The 16,395-nt window shown below is 39.8% G+C and overlaps 1 protein-coding gene across 4 annotated transcripts in view; it reads left to right on the top strand.

The window, feature by feature from the left end:
- The window catches only part of si:ch73-63e15.2 (protein strawberry notch homolog 2), an 82,467-nt gene that overhangs the window by 36,567 nt on the left and 29,505 nt on the right, over positions 1–16,395 (top strand). Inside the window, exon 1 of one of the 4 annotated variants that reach the window (XM_037768901.1) lies at positions 3,619–4,047. The exons of the other annotated variants lie outside the window; for them this stretch is intronic. Within the exon in view, the coding sequence (XP_037624829.1) occupies positions 3,940–4,047 (108 nt within the window). The 5' untranslated portion in view covers positions 3,619–3,939. Of the gene's footprint in view, positions 1–3,618; positions 4,048–16,395 lie in introns of those variants that run through there. 4 annotated transcript variants of the gene reach the window in all.

Below are 16,395 nucleotides of genomic sequence, written 5' to 3'. Positions count from 1 at the left end.
TTGGACAATTGAATTGTGCTTCAATGGCACCAGAAAATGTCCCAGTTATGTCACAATAGAAACTTCCACTGATGATCCTATATTTTTTTTTCCCTTATGGCATCAAATCTATGATAATGTAGTAGATGACATTGCAAGTAATTCATACACATCATAAATAAATAATCCACTAATTTAAGTGAATGACATACATTCATCTAGCTATTTGTATGTTATTTATTTTCTATTTTGTAGATATTTTACAGATTAAATGGATCTAGATTATGGCTTTATGAATAAAATTTACAGCATACAGTTATGGATCATTTGATATTTTGGCACCAAATTGCACAGTCCTCTCCAGGAAACTTCCCCAAAAATAGCAGTCACACATTAAACCCTTTCTTGGGAGTTACTGGGAAACTAATGACCCCCTAAAATAAAGTATTATCAAAACACTCAGCTTGGGCACAGTGGAATTAAGATAAACAGTGGAAACTCTGACAAAACCAAATTGAGGCTTAATCATATTTACTGATCTACATTAACCTTTATTCTGTACAAAAAATAATGGCAGACCCCTTGTACTGTGCTTTCAAAGAAGTTGAATCTTAAAACTCATTCAGAGAATGTGCACACCTGTCTTAGCTTGGGTCATTTGTGGATCTAAAGCCTGTGAACTTTTATGCAGAGCATCAGACTGAAAACAAGACTTACTGGAAGACAAAAAAGCAGAGCTCATTCACTAACCACTCTGGCTAACCTCAAAGAGTGAACAGCACTTTGCAAGCGCACAGATTAACACACATACTGTATTCTCTATATGTACTGTAACTGTATGTACACGTGTACACGCACTAAGGCACGTTTAGGGATACTCACAGTGTTAGTCTGTTACTACATACTCTCGTTCTTTCTCTATGCGGTTCTTCTCACTATTACACATTCACACTCGTGTGCGCGGTGCACTTCTAGGAAGAGTTGATATGCATTAAGTCTGCTTTTACAGATCTTGCTAATTTTGTCACACCCCAAATCCTGAACGTGTCTTCAGCCATTTACCCATCCTAACTAGGGGGAAAAAGTGGGGTACAGTAAAGTATGGAAATACTTTGAAAAACCCAATCCATATCCAATCGGCACCCAAGTATTGTGATAGTGTTGAATCGGGATATAAGCCTCCCAGCCCTATTCCTAACTGTAAGTAGTAGCAAGGGGTACAATAGACCAGCTAGAGATTTAAGGTCAGTACCTTTGTCAAAGGCGAGACAATATCCCTAACATACTGTATATGTATTTAAAGTGGGAGAACCCCAGGGAACCCATGTGGGCATAATAAGAACAGGAACTTCCATTGCAAAAATACAATTAGTCTCAAACTTGGTTAAAAATGCTAACCACAGAGCATAACACCCACTGATTCCAGGGTTACTTTCATGCATTTACTTTTGAACTTTTGCAACTCCACAGACTTTATAGCTGATCTATAATTATTACATCCTTATTTTGCACTGACAAGAATAGTTCAAACACAATAAACTTAAAATTCTCTTCAGAATCCAATTGCTTCTTAAGATACTAAATGTGCCATGCTGAATTACAAGGAAATATTTCTTAAAAAAATATGCAGTTGCTATAATTAGATTACTTCATAAGAAGATCATCTTGTTTTTCTAGACTTATTTCTTGCGGCAAGCCAATCATGATATAAATCAGTTGGTATTTCTCAGTTACTTCCTTCTAAGGTGCTCCAGCACTTCATTTCAATGGCCTAGTTTGAAGGAGGAAGTTAAAGGTTAATTTAAAGAGTTGTTAATAGTTGCACTGTTTTCTTTGGGGAGTGTGTGTGCTCCACCTGATCCACTTTAGTTTTAGAGTAGCTTTGGATGGTTCAACCTCTATTTAGCCTGTTTTTTAAACAAATAACTGCAGTTCCTCTAATTCCTAAAGCAAAGTTTAGACCTACTGCACCTTTGTTTACATTGCCGATTACGCATTGTGTCAGTGCACATGTTTAGTGTTTACATTACACTATGCTAGCACTTACGAAAGATCTTAGTGATACAGGAAAATATAGTGCAAAAACAATTTCATGCAACAGAGGAAGTTCATCTAACAGGGCAAAGCATTTCCTGCTGCACGTGTAACATTTATCATAACACGTTATAATCATAACAACCCAGGATGAACTGATGCGTCTGAAACCAGGAATCAATGAGAACCATATGAGAATAAGAAATTAAATCAGAATGACCAAAATCTAAACGATAACAAATTCTGCTCATATGTGGTCTCAAGCAGCCACATTACAATCATCACCAGGATTTTGCAAAACAGCAGAAGTGCATATGTGCATGAGACGATGAGACTGCATGTCACAGTGTCTGCACGCCAACTCTATGTTATGTGTTGTCTGTGAAAACAGGCATGGATCATACCTTCTTTAGGCTGTGATGCAATGAGGTGTGTTTGAGAAGTCAAAAGAAGCTCATCAATGATTAATTCCTCCCCATTGACCCTCTATGCACCACTAACCCACACACATACACACACACACACACACACACACACACCGCGCACACACACACACTCACACATATTATTAAGAGGATTCCCACTCATACCATGATGACACCATGGACAGGCGCCGCTCCGTCTCTGGGAGTCTGACTCCCCTTCAGTCCAGCAGAGATGGACATTACAGTACCTTAACCATTGCTGACATGATATCACCTATTCCTGGAAGCTGGGTGTGCAAATGGACTCCTCTAGTCCATTCATGAAGGAGATAAATCACATTATTTCTGTTTTGAAATACCACATTTTCTTCATTCGTGACTGGCTCTTAAACAGTTAACGTGTAAATGTTACGACACTGTCTTTGATCAGCATCTTGAATTTGTCGAAATAATCCACTTGCCACCAGATTCCCAGAATATTTTTTTTTCAACAATCACGGCCCCAATTCCAGTAAGTAAGTGGGAATGACCATTTATGATGAAGCACAGATAGAACGCCTGGAAGACACTGTGGATATGCAAATTTGCAGCCTGCACTTGATCTGACCACTTCAGCTGCCTCCTTCTTACTTAAGCTGTCTGTTTTGTGAGCTGAATTATTAGGGACCTGTTTTGACAGGCTAACTGACAATTTAATTCTGCTGGAAACCCCATTCTCAGAAGTGGCACACTGCTCCGAATAATGAGACAACACTTCCTTCTAGCTTTTACACCTCTAGACTAAAAAGCATTATATTAATCAGTAATCATTACTTGAACAGCAGCCTTGAAATTGAGCCTGTGCAGACAACTAGAAAGACAAAAAGCAGAGTATGAAGAAAGACAGGCAGCCAGGCAGCGAGTCTGTCTCTAAATATAATAATCATTAAATAGTGGTCCAGGCCCATTAAACATAGCGGTAAGCAGCGGGGTGTGAGGAGCGGCCAGGTCCACAGCGCAATACTGTTTACACTACAAATGCGGTTGAGTTACACCATGTACAGTAAAATGGGCCCGACTGCCAGTAACTCTAGTCACTTACCAACAAAAGCATCATTTCCTGAAAGCTCCTCCCTCCTCCCTCCCTCTTCTCCCCACCTCTCCCCTCCCCTCCCTTGCTCTCTCACTCACTCTCCAACCACCTTTTTGAGCTCTGAGGAACTAGTCCACAATCACTATGACTAAGCCGTCCTATGCAAATACCTGACTGTCCCTGGTGAAGCAGGAAGCATGTTTTAGACGTGTTTGTGAGAGGAGCAGAGTGTGTATGTGTCAGTTTGTTGCCCAGAGCGTACCTGCGGTAGAGGCAGATGTGTGTGTTGAGCCAGAGAGGAACTGTGAAAGGGCTAGTGAGAGTCCACTGTTTGGTGGAAGGGCACCAGCTGTAAGGTGAATACCAACACTTTGAGCTACACATGGAAGAGGCTGTCGCATTCAGGAATTCAAGGTGAAGCAGGAGTGGATGAGTGTGTGTATTTTACCCCCCTCCCATACTGCAGCGTTTGGACCCATGTCTCTCATGCAGCTCTGGACTAAATTGTATTCACAGCTGGGACGACCGCTTCCCAAGGTACTGGTACTGTTTGCTTCTTTTTTTGTATATATTATATCAAGTCTGTTGTTTTAAGACTTGCTGTTATTTTGTTGAAAACTCTTTTATTTTTTATGTCACGGTCAGTAACTGAAAACCGTTAGATAAGGAAATGTGACAAACTGAAAGCTGCTTGTGTGAAGAGTTTTATTTTTATTTTCAATCTACTTCTAGATATGATTGCTAAGCACTTCATTACCCATTTATGACTGTGTTTTTATTTTTAACTTCCTTGAGTGAATTTTGAAAATACTTCCTTATTATCAGAACACTAATGGGGGCAGGCCGGGGATTTTTCTTTACTCTGTATTTTCTGTTTAGAGTTTGGCCTCTGTTGGAATTGATCTGTTGTTATTAAAATAATATTACACTTTATTGAAATGTTATACAGACCTAAACTGCATAATGTCAAAACCTACAAAGGCTGGTTTCCTGGAGAAAGACTGAGCCACAAGCTAGACTAAGAACATTTGTAATAGAAATATCCATTGCACTTTGTTTTAGAGTAGGACCAGGCTTAAATCCTCTTTAAAACAGTAATTTAGTCTCCTTCTTTATTATCTGCACACAACACTAATCTGTTTATTGAAAGAGAAAATGCCAAAGAAGGTAACCCAGGTTTACCCAAGTTAGTCCATCAGCATTTCAGGCTGTGAATTTTGTTGCTGGCAGGCCAGAGTTGCCGGTCAGCCACCCTGTGCGCCTTTGAGACTCTTATTCCCAGCCAGGAACTATGACAAATGATTGTCTGCCTCACTCCTTGCTGTCTTCCAGTAAGTGCGAGAACCTGATATCTTGTCAGGCTAAATAGCACTCTTGTCTGTTTACTGGATGGCTATTAAATATGGCCATTGTTTGACTGCACTATAAAAAGAACTGCATCGGGTTTTTTTTATTTGTAGTTCAGTAGACTACATAGCTTTAGTGGAAATGTAGTTCAGATCAGTTTAATGTCTTTTATTGGTGCGAGGCTAGTATCAGGATAAATTGTTAAACCTGGAGGGGAGGTTTTTTACTATAAGCCATCTGGGGTTTCTTACCTCTCTTGCTCAATCGGTGTTGTTTGTTGTTATATACTTCTGTTTTTTATCCCTTCCTTTGTGCTAGTAAACTAAACTTCAGGCTTGCTCAGCCCCTTTCCACTGAATTTCTGATTAAGTTGATTGGCTAATCTCGCCACATCAGCATTTTTTTAATTCACAGAAACCTGAGAAATTGAACAATCAGTGGTTTCAAAACTATCTTGAAACCAGGTCACTCTTGGAAAAGAGATTTTAATCTCAATGAGTTTTTTACCTGATTAAATAAAGGATATATATAAGTAGTGTATGCGCTAAACAAAGTTTACATAGATGAAAAAAGTACACAGCAGGCCGAAGTCGGACAGTTTATTCGTTGTTGTGTTTGACATTAGCTTAGTTTCTCCCTGACATGACTGGCAGGTCTCTGTCCACAACATGTGTACACGGTATCCATACATCAATATCATTATCAGTGTGTACTTATTACCTTATGTCACAAATTCTACACCCTTTAAGGATAGGTTCACAATTTTTCTCAGAAAATTCTTTTAGGGCTGCACAATGAATCAAAATTTTATGGAAATCGCAATATGACCGACTGCAATTTTCAAATCACAGGGTACGCACTAATTGTTAAAGGCAAAATGTGTGTCAAAATACCATTTTAATTAAATACTGTGGTGCTGCAGAGCTGTCCTGGCCTACACATCATATTCTACAGACTTATTAAAACATCTTTGTTTGGTACATATCCCCGCAAAAATAACACTATAATCATTTCTATATGTTTTTTTAATGAAAATGAGAATAATGATGTAAAAATGATCATACTCTCTAATATCGCAAATCATATCACAATTGTAATATCAGTCAAAATAATCTTGATTTAGATTTTTTTTTTTTTTTAAATGTTCGGCCCTAATTTCTTTTTAAAAAGCCTGATGCCCATAATAACATTGAAAGAGGTTTCATCCCTCCTGTTCATACTGGATATTTAGAGATACCTTCCTAATGCACTTGGGGGACAAAATCCAGTCCCGTTTCCATACAAAAAATGTTCTCCAAAGTTTATCTGAGGCTAATCTGATGCTTCATCAGTCTGAGTTAGTGGGCTTTCTTTTACTTCTTCTTATTTTTCTCAATCTTTTTAGTGCACATTTCCTGACTTCTGTTTTAAGATAGACCTTTAGAAACCTATCGCTTAAGACCAGGGATGCAGCACGGCAGCCTCTTGGTGGGCACATGTTGTCAGCTTCCTGGCATTACACTAAAACCTCAAGCATGACCTAGGCGTGCAGCTTACGGGAAATGAATAAACAATGATGCTGAGGATGAGTGAGAGCATGGGGGGTTGGACTGATGATGAGTGGTGGTGGAGAGAATGGGGGAGCGAGAAAATAGAGCATTGATGCCAGAAATGCAGGTGTCTTATGCTGCAAAGAGAAATTAGAGGTTGTCGCCTTGCTTATCTTGCATATCCTCTTAACCAATACCTAACTATGTCAGCAATAATTAAACCTATTTCATGAGCATTCTGGTAAATCTATCACACATCAGTGCCAATTATCATAGGAATAACTCAGGGTGATGCTACAGTAGGTGAAAAGACAACATAACAGGGTGATATCCTAGCTAGTTATTGCTGGTCGTTAAAAACAATTCATGCAGGATACTCACTAAATCTATCAGGTCTGACAGTATTCAGAAAGCAGTCAGCTGCTGCAATAGGATGAAGATGGCACAGTACATGTTTACGGATCATCTAGTTTTACTGTTAACAAGTTATTTCAGTTTTTATGCATCAGTGGTCGCCTGTAGTGGTGGCAAAATGTGAAAATTTCCCTTAACAGGCCTTAATGCTTTATTGTTGTCATTTTCCCATTTGACTTGAGTTTAGAATTTCAAAGAATAATCAGTTGGGTATGTTTTTGAAATTTCACCAACAAGAACTATTAACCTGTAAAGGTTAAGACTATGAAATCAAAAGCTTCCCAGTTTGATTTCAGCCAGGGACATTTGTTGCATGTCATACCCATCTCTCTCTCTCTCTGCCTTTGTTCTTGTCTGTCTCTATATTTTTAGCTATTAAAAAGGATAAAAAATGTGAAAGAAAGAAATCAAGGTTCAGGGGATCTTATAGTGTGCGTCATAAGGTGGTCATAGAAGTGTTCAGTACATTTGTTTAAAACAAGTCAAGTCTTCTGTAGAGCTAATTTGTTGTTTAGTTGTTCACAACCCACTAAGTGCCTTCTCGGTGGGATGTTACACTACTCTGTTTGACTTGTGTGATGAAAATCTTTTTGGACCACTGTGTCTCTTACCGGATTGAATTAATATTGAAGCCCTTTCTCCCCCAAAGTGTGAAACGCATCCAGTCAATATTGATTGTAACTGTTTTTTTTAGAGGATTCTTTTAACTTGAGATGGTTCGCAGGATAATCAGGATAAAAACTTTGTAAGGGGTCGTTCACATGTTGAGTTTAAAAATGTGTAGAAAACGCCAGCCGTGCCGCTTTCATCCTTTCATCCGCGCCTGCCGTTACTAAGCAACCAAAACATGCGTGCTGCGATGACAACAATGATGATGAAGTTGCGGAAATTTAGCAGGAAGCCTCAATGACTAAACTAAATACAAACAAAAGAAAGATAAATGCATTCCCAGCATCCTAAATCCCTCACAGTAACATTACTGCTAGATTTCTCTGTCAGTTTGGCTCACCTCTCAACTGGATGTTGTAATGTTTTTGGACAGAAAGGGTGAAGCAAGTAAAACAGTCCGTGGGACAGATGGTAAAGCTCAGGATAGTCCTGCACTAAAATAATTAACTTCTCCTCCATATTAACCATAGACTGATATTTATGGAAGAAAGACAAGATACCTGCAGGCTGTGATTGATTGTTCCTCGTCACATGACATGCGCTGTGCTGTTGAACTATTTTCATCTCTGTGTGCAGCCATCATGCCCTGAAAAATAGGTGTTTGGAAACGCTTGCGCGTGGCGGCGGCGGCATCGCCCTCGCATCGTTCCCACGTTTGAGCGTACCTGCCGTGCATCTACAGTTTGAGTGTGAAAAAACGCGGCATGTAAATGCCCCCTAAGTTTGTCTGTCAGCCAGAACGCAACTGTCATGACGTGGGAAGTTTAGTCAACTAATCATAATAGTGAGAGTGGCTGGTGTCCAAGCTCTTGGTTGTAAAAGAGTAAATGCCCTCCCCAGTTTGCAGTTGATCCTTGGCTAAGAACCAAATAAGCCACTTACGGGCAGCAAGCCCACCATCTTGAGTCACAGCGTGATAGTATTCCACTGACCGCAGGTGTGTGAACGTGTGGGTGGGTATGTGTGACAAATAGAGAGCAAGGGTATTTGAGGTAATACAAGAACCTATGAATATACACTTCAGATGTTTGGTTTCATACAACTTCAAGCACTCTTGTCATCTAGTATTGGTCTCCCACAATAGAGCGAGTAGACTTCAGACTATAGTAAAAAAGTTAATTTCAGAGTACTAATGTACTCAAGACTCTTAACAGGTCCCTATTAGAGCATGAGCTCGCAGAGGTAAAAACATCTGCATGAGTTTCTGTTTTTGTCCTCTATAGATAATATAATCTTATTAACCATATGTAACTAGTGTTCTTTAAAATTATGACCAGTTGACACAGTCAAATTGTTTCACTCAGAATTGAATAATATTCTCAGTTATTCTCAAGGCCACGTTGCATGTGACTGTAACAAATGACAGCGTTTGCCCACTGTTGCAAGTGCTGTTTGGTATGTTGAAATTTCTCCCTAACTGAGACGTCATCTTGCGTCAACACTCCCCTCACATCCACTTTTCTCAACGTCGAGGACGCAGGCTCACACATGCAATTTGCTTATCACACACAAAAAAACACACACGTAGATGAGACTAGGTGAGTCATTTTTCATGTTCTTTTTTCCTTGTGTTATCTTTGTTTCACAATCACAAATCCTTTTCAGAGGCCCAACATATGTTTGGGATTCATATCAGCTCTTTTTAGTCTTTTTTTTTCAGTTCAAGGTGTAGGTTTAAACTATTGAGACATGCCTCTGCGCATGCCAACTCATCCTCAAGGCACCCGTGTGTGGGTGACACTTCCTCTTGGCACTGCCCCAAATACATAACAGATGAAATCTCTCTCACTGCTGTTCTCTCTTTCCTCTGTTCTCTTATTATTTTCTCAACTTGTGCTACTTTTCACTTGTTTAACTGTGCTTGTCCTTCTTTGCTGGACTAAGAATCTGAATTTGCCAGATAGATTTATTTGCTGGCAGCACCATGTGGATCGTAGAGTCTTGTTAGTTCCTAGTAGTCAGCCCAGTGCAAGTTTCAGGCTCTCCTACACACACAACTAGCAGAACAGTTCTTTGAACCAGCTCCGTCATTCGGCTGCTAGCTGGGACACTTGACATGGCATCCTTTTATTTTCCAGAACATATGAAAACACTGGAAAATTCCAGGAGGCTTGTAAGCAGCTAGCAGTCCCTGGCTTGCTTTACTCAGACTTGGCGCGACATGAAGGCTTGCCTGTCAGGAGGTTGCTGGACTTGCTATGTCACTATGATTTGCTTTTTTGGTTGAGGATAGGCTAGACTCTGTATTTCTCTTTTGACCCCTCAACTATAAAAATGTAAATACAATGAAAATTGATAATCTCTTTTATTATTTCTCAGAACATCCCCTCAAAACATTTGCTAATTTAATTTCAGCACAGCTGTCAAGAAGAGGCAACCTGGGTTTTAGGAACAAACTCATTAAAGTTTCAGTAGAAAACAGATTTAAATAATATTGTCAGTTTTGGCTTGGCAGGGGTCCTGAGTGGAGCTCTTTGTGGTCAGTGGAACAGCTGGTGAGCAGTTCTCTAGACTTGTAGTTGTCTGTGAAGGACTTTTCAAAGTGTTTGAATGTATTTTTTGGCTGGAGGTTGTTTGACTAAAGGGTCCAAAACAAGATGTGAAACTTTCCATGTGTACCCATAAAAATACAATGGCTTTTTGACAAATTGGCTCCTTGATCAAAGCGCTGTGACAGGATAAGCTGATTTATGTCTGCATGTCTTTGAGAGTCACTTTGGGATACAGAGATGGCTTTTACTGTCCTCAAAACACTTGGTGTGCTTAACTATTACACAACACAGAAAATCAGTTTAATACTGAATTCAAAAGGGCTCTAACTGCTACCGGTCTTGCCAAAAATTCAGTGTCTGCTTCAAGAAAAGGAAAAAGCTTCGAGCTGTTCTATTAAAGTCACAGCCCAACAGATATGTCAGGGATGTAGGACATGCAGACAGCTTGGCATAACATAATCCAGACAGAAAGGGAGACACCAGTGGTGGCTTTTCAATTCCAGGCCCCAGACACACCAAATGAAAAGACACACACACTAACACACACACAGGCCATCAATCAGGCTCTGTTGACTGCATGAACAAGGTCAAACAGCTGACCCTAGAGGAGAGAGCCTGGGGTGGGGGTTGTTTTACTCAGCTGATCAGAAGTGTGGGGTAGTGTGTGGTTTAATAACCCTCTATCCCACCAACCCATCCACATACACACGTCACAGAAATTGACAGATAAGAATGCAGCTTTCAGTGGAACTGCTCGTCACACTGACAGGGTTATGCTAGGTTACACTCTCATTTTGCATTACCTATGTTACAAACAAGAGCCATGGCATTTTATTAGCATTTATAGCCCTCAGATTCGTGATTGTGATTTGACTCACACACCCCCATCGTACTGTTGTCACAGCAACATTTTCAAGCTCAGGCAGCATTTACAGCCATAAAGAATGTAGGGATGGGGAAAAAATGTATTCACCTATGTATCGTGATTTTCTTTCTTTTTTTACGATTTTGAAATCAATTTTTTTAAAATGACAGAATCAACATATTTGCTTCATTTGTGTCTATGCGGGGGTGGAAGGAAGTTATCGCTTTTACTGTTGTAGTCTGAGTAACGTGACGTCATATCCAATCCGTATTTGTCAAAAACCAAAACAAACAGCAGCCAGCAGAAACAAAAAAGTAGAAAACGCCGAAGGATACGACCTGCGTCCTCACATTTTAAATCCAAAGTGGTAAACACTACACATACAGTAAAGTATGGAAACACTTTGGGTTTCACACGTTACCATGAAAAGCAGAGCTAGACATGATGGCTAAAGCTGCACGCTAACTCTGTCATGGACAGGTAACGGTATCGTATTGCGGTAATGTGCGGTCAAGCCAGCCGCCACTCTCATCTCCGTGTTCAAATCAGCCGACGCTACAACTGTAGCGCACCTATATACTGACATTTATGTTAAAAATGCATTCAAACAGCCCTGATGGAGCTGACCATGAATGTATAAAGAGAACAGAGCTAGCGACAGACTTGGCGAAGTTAGCGGAAGTATACACGTGTGACTATGTCCAGTTTTCAAAATAAAGGTGATAACTGTATATACAAAATACATGTATTGAAATAAGATTATATTCACTAGAAGTATAAAACATTTCATGTCCCTTATAACTTAAAAAGAAAATACCACTCATTTGTGAGGGAAAAGTCTTTCTTTGATTTTTGGGTTGCTGGAAAAAAATTTTTATAAATAATGCCTGACAATGACAAATATACAGTATTTGACTTCAGGGCATCTCTGACTACATACATGCTGAAAATCAAACATTTTGACTGTATTAATTTAGATATTTTCCAAAGTAAAAGTCCCTAGAAGTGTATGATTCAACTTGTCCCATGGTTTAGTGTTAAAAAAGTTAACAAAAATCAAAGTAAATTGTAATATCGAATGACAATACATGTTGGGAGATAGGTGTATTGTCCCAGCCCTAACAGAATAATAGAGATGTTGGAAAAAGGCCCAGTCGGTAAAGTGTTACACTTAAAATGCTTTTAAATTTTTATTTACCTCGGCCAGTAAACACTGCAGGGTACAATAGTAGGCATTGATTTATGTGTACATTTACTTATCATTTGGTGCATACTGGTGTTTGTAATATAATGCCATTTTGGTCCTCATTTAAGATGTTGAACTACATGCAGATTAATATTGGTGAAAAGTAAGTGCTGGGTTAAATAGATCATCTTCCTGCCGCAGAATTCTGTGGGAAAACAAAACTAGGATAAACACACGATGAGAGGCTGAAAGAGCAGGGAGAAAAGGTGACAGAGACGGGATGGGAAACAAGTGGGGACGGAGCTTAAAAGACTGGGAGAAAATAAGCAAGAGATGACAGAAACGTTATGGGTGAGATGATGAGGTCATTTGAGGTGTGTGTTTGTGTACATATGTGGGTGTTTGGGGTAAGTGGGAGGACAGGGTGACTTGTTTCCTGGCCCTGGAAAAGCTGGCAGTGTGTAGGAGGGGAAAGCCCGGGGCCTCGGCCTGGCCTTGCACTGAGGCAGGTTATTGAGTTTAACAGGATGTGGCCTAGGACTATATACAGTAGTTCTTACTTGACGTTTGCTTTTTGATAGCAGGGGGAAATTTTAGCTTCTAATATGTAGCAGTGACATAAACTAAAGGGCAGAAAAAGTCACTTCTTTCTTCACAAAATTGTCAATTTGGCTCGTTCTTAAACTACATCAAAAATTCCGTAAGGAATCATGTCATTGCACTAGCGACAACATGTTGACATGTCAACTGTTGTCAACATTTCCAACATGCCAAAGAAACTTCTGGTGAGAAGTAGCAGCTGACAACACCATGTGTGTAACAGGAGGCATGTGGCTGTCCATATATTCCCCTGGACAACACTGGAGTTAGCAGTGACAAGAACTACAATACAGAGGATGTGACCACAGCACATTTGGAGGAAAAAGGGTCAAACAAATCTAGTAACAAACAAAAACAGTGTACAGTATAAAAAGCTGCATCTTTTCAATATCCGTATCTGTGTGACCCACCTCAGTACATAATCATTACAAGAACAAAACATAAATTCTTCTGCAGTGCATTACAAGTGTGCTGTAATCTACAAAAATACGTTTTTCTTGTCATATACTGTCACTCTTGTTTCTCTCCTCTCTTTTTTCCCCCTCTCTCCTTTCTCTCCCCTCTGATCGCTCTTTGTCACCCATGGGTGTCAGCGAGGGCGGAGGCGGAGCTTGTGTGTGCAGAGCTGAGAGACGACACTCAGTAGTCCACAAGCTTGTTGCGCTCTCTACCAATATCAGCTGCTCTGATTCATCAATGTTGAGCTGAAAAGACGTGCATGTAGGCTGAAATTGAACAGTGTTGTTGTTCTGTCAGGAGATGAAGTGACTAAATGTTAAACCAAGTAAGAGTAGAAGAGCTATGAGTAAGGAAACTAACTAACTAACTAACTCTGCTAGCAGCTAGGCTAATTCAAGCAGTGTAAAATGCCATAGTTGGCCTACATTTCCCATCATGCCTGCCTAGTCCCGAGTGCTGGACTAAGTAGTTTAAGTTTGCTGTTTTATGTTCCAAAATGCAAATAGTTTTTTGTTAGTGTTTGTTATGTAATCTGTCTGTTCAGAACATGGTGGCTTATTGTGGTAATTGTTATATTTGTACTGGTTTATAGTTTTAAACATGAGTTAGAAGGTGTTACATTTCTCGAGTCCAGCTGTTTTTTTCCCTTCTAATGCACGCGAGTAGGCGGGAGCTGAGAGAAACAAAGTAATCGCTGAATTATTCGTAATTAGATTTGAGAGGCTATATAAGGGAACACAAGCTTCTTCTACTGAACTTATTCTTTTAGGGACATGTGCTTATTAAGAAGGGTTCCTATCTGATAAACCATAGATATATTTTAACCCAGGTGGTGTATGTCATGATGCACACCTATCATTGATGGGGTTTGTGATTAGAAACCATTTTTCCTTTAATAGTAATGAGCAGCATTTACAGACAAAGACAGGTACATACGCCATGGAAATAATAAGCTGACAAAAGATATGGCTGTTGGACTTCCTTGTATGGTAGTGCCTGAGCTTATCATAGGTGTCATAACCAGTGTCATTGTTGTCATTATATCAGGAGCTGCTGTTACTCACCTCTTCTGAAGCAGTTGTTGAGGCTGCACGACTAGCACAGATATAAATGCCTTTTCACTGTAATTGCGAATATTTATTTTAACCTGAATGTACTTTGTAGCAGTTACCTCTCATGATCATGCATTCACTTATTTTGTGAAGCTGTTTCAGATTACTCCTCACACTGTAAATACATCAGCGATAACAGATGATGAAGCCCAGCTGTTTGTGGGCGGTTTGTGTTTAGAAGTGTATTTTTCCAGTTCTGATTCTTAGAGCTGATAACCACCGCCTTCAACTGCAACCATCAAGTTGCTCTGCAGCGCTGCACTGGAGGGGATTGTTGCTGTGTGCCTCCATTAATCATCACCAGGCAGACAACTGTCATTATCCAGACACTCAAATACAATTTACCGCTTCTGTGGATACACCACGCGATGAACAATACATACATATTATGTCTGTTAAGCTTCTCACACGCGTAACCACAATGTGATTCTTTTCCTACCTATTCTCAGAAATTACAACTAAGATTTCAAGCAGATTTAATTCCCTGAAAACAATTTTAAAAGAAACACACACACACACACATATTTCTTTTTATTGCGCAGCAGAGAAAAAGAGAGCAAGAGAGAGTGAGAGGCAGGATTAGTAGTTATACGGTTGTGTGGATGTGTGCTGTGGAGGGAGCCAGATTACCATCAGAGCAGTTGGAATTCAAGCCTTATCTCTGCTCGGCAGGGCCCAGTCTTAGGAACAGTAGACGAACTAGCCCTCGGTACGGGCCTGCCGGGGGACAAACACTGCTGCCTCTGTTACGCTCTGCTTAACAACTCGATTAGCATGGTGCTGAGGCCGGCCATGTCTTGGTTAGCACCAACCAACCTGCTGCAGTTTTCTGTGATTCCTCTTTATCAGAGTATCAGGACTGTTGGTCCTCTTAATAACAACACTGCACCAGCACAGCATGCTCTGTTACATGAGTTCACATGATGTGGAAAACCTGGAAGTCACAACACAGAGCAATGACCTGCAGGTCTAAATACAAATCACATATTTGCAGAACAAATTTAAAACTAGTTTCAGCTTGAGCTTGAATTAATACAGTGTGATTCAGCACATTGAAGTCATTACGGGTTTTATAACCAAAACCATTTTTACAGTTAAAGCTATTATGACAGCTCTTAACTTTAATTGTAACCCAAGTTAAGCTGTATTTTCATATAAAATCGGATTAAGTAGTTTGTTTAATTCTGTTTTTTAATCAAATTTATGTTTGTATCAAATACTGAATACAGATACTGGCATCATATAAAACTAGAAAACCTAAGGAATCCATTAGTTCTAATCATGTCATACTAGCTTGTTGCGAAGGAGGCTAAATAAGGCTCCAAACTTACGCTAAATTTTGGAGAGGAAAAACTGGCATGGTCATTTTCAAAGGGGTCCTTTGACCTCTGACCTCAAGATATGTGAATGAAAATGGGTTCTATGGTTACCCACGAGTCTCCCCTTTACAGGTATGCCCACTTTATGATAATCACATGCAGTTTTGGGCAAGTCATAGTCAAGTCAGCACACTGACACACTGACAGCTGTTGTTGCCTGTTGGGCTGCAGTTTGTTATGATTTGAGCATATTATTTTATGCTAAATGCAGTACCTGTAAGGGTTTCTGGACAACATTTGTCATTGTTTTGTGTTGTTAATTGATTTCCAATAAATATATACATACATTTGCAGAAAGCAGCATTAAAGCAGTATTAAATACTTGACAAATATCCCTTTAATGTACATCTTGAACAGATTAAAAAAATGATTAATTATGGACAATCGTGATTAATTGTGATTACATATTTCAATCAATTGACAGCCCTAGTTTGTATCAAAACTCTTCTACTACTATTTTCATCAATTGTTTGTGACTTACTCTGCATCAATAAAAACAATGCTGTTTTTTCGCATACTGCGAAATACTATACATGTGTCTATCTGTGCTCCTCTGGGTTTTTCCACAATTATGCTTCTGTGGAATGATGGCCCTGGTGACACAGTGTCCCTTTTCCGAGCCTTGTTGTTTACTCACCACTCCTCAGCCAGTACAGCCAAAAAAGGAGGGAGGAGAGCAAGGGGTGGGACAGAATAGGAAGACACGCAGCTGATCGGATAAACAAAGAAAAATGGAGAAAGGAAACGTGGTAAAAAGTGACAGGTCATGTGTTAAGGAGTGGTGGTGATATTCTACAGGGACCCTCCCTACATCTACCCCCCTGTCAGCCTAG

This window comes from Sebastes umbrosus, chromosome 5, assembly GCF_015220745.1.
Source record: "Sebastes umbrosus isolate fSebUmb1 chromosome 5, fSebUmb1.pri, whole genome shotgun sequence".
In the NCBI taxonomy this organism is placed as follows: Eukaryota; Metazoa; Chordata; class Actinopteri; order Perciformes; family Sebastidae; genus Sebastes; species Sebastes umbrosus.
Note: the sequence above shows the minus strand (reverse complement) of the source record. Positions and strands in the feature narration are given on the sequence as shown.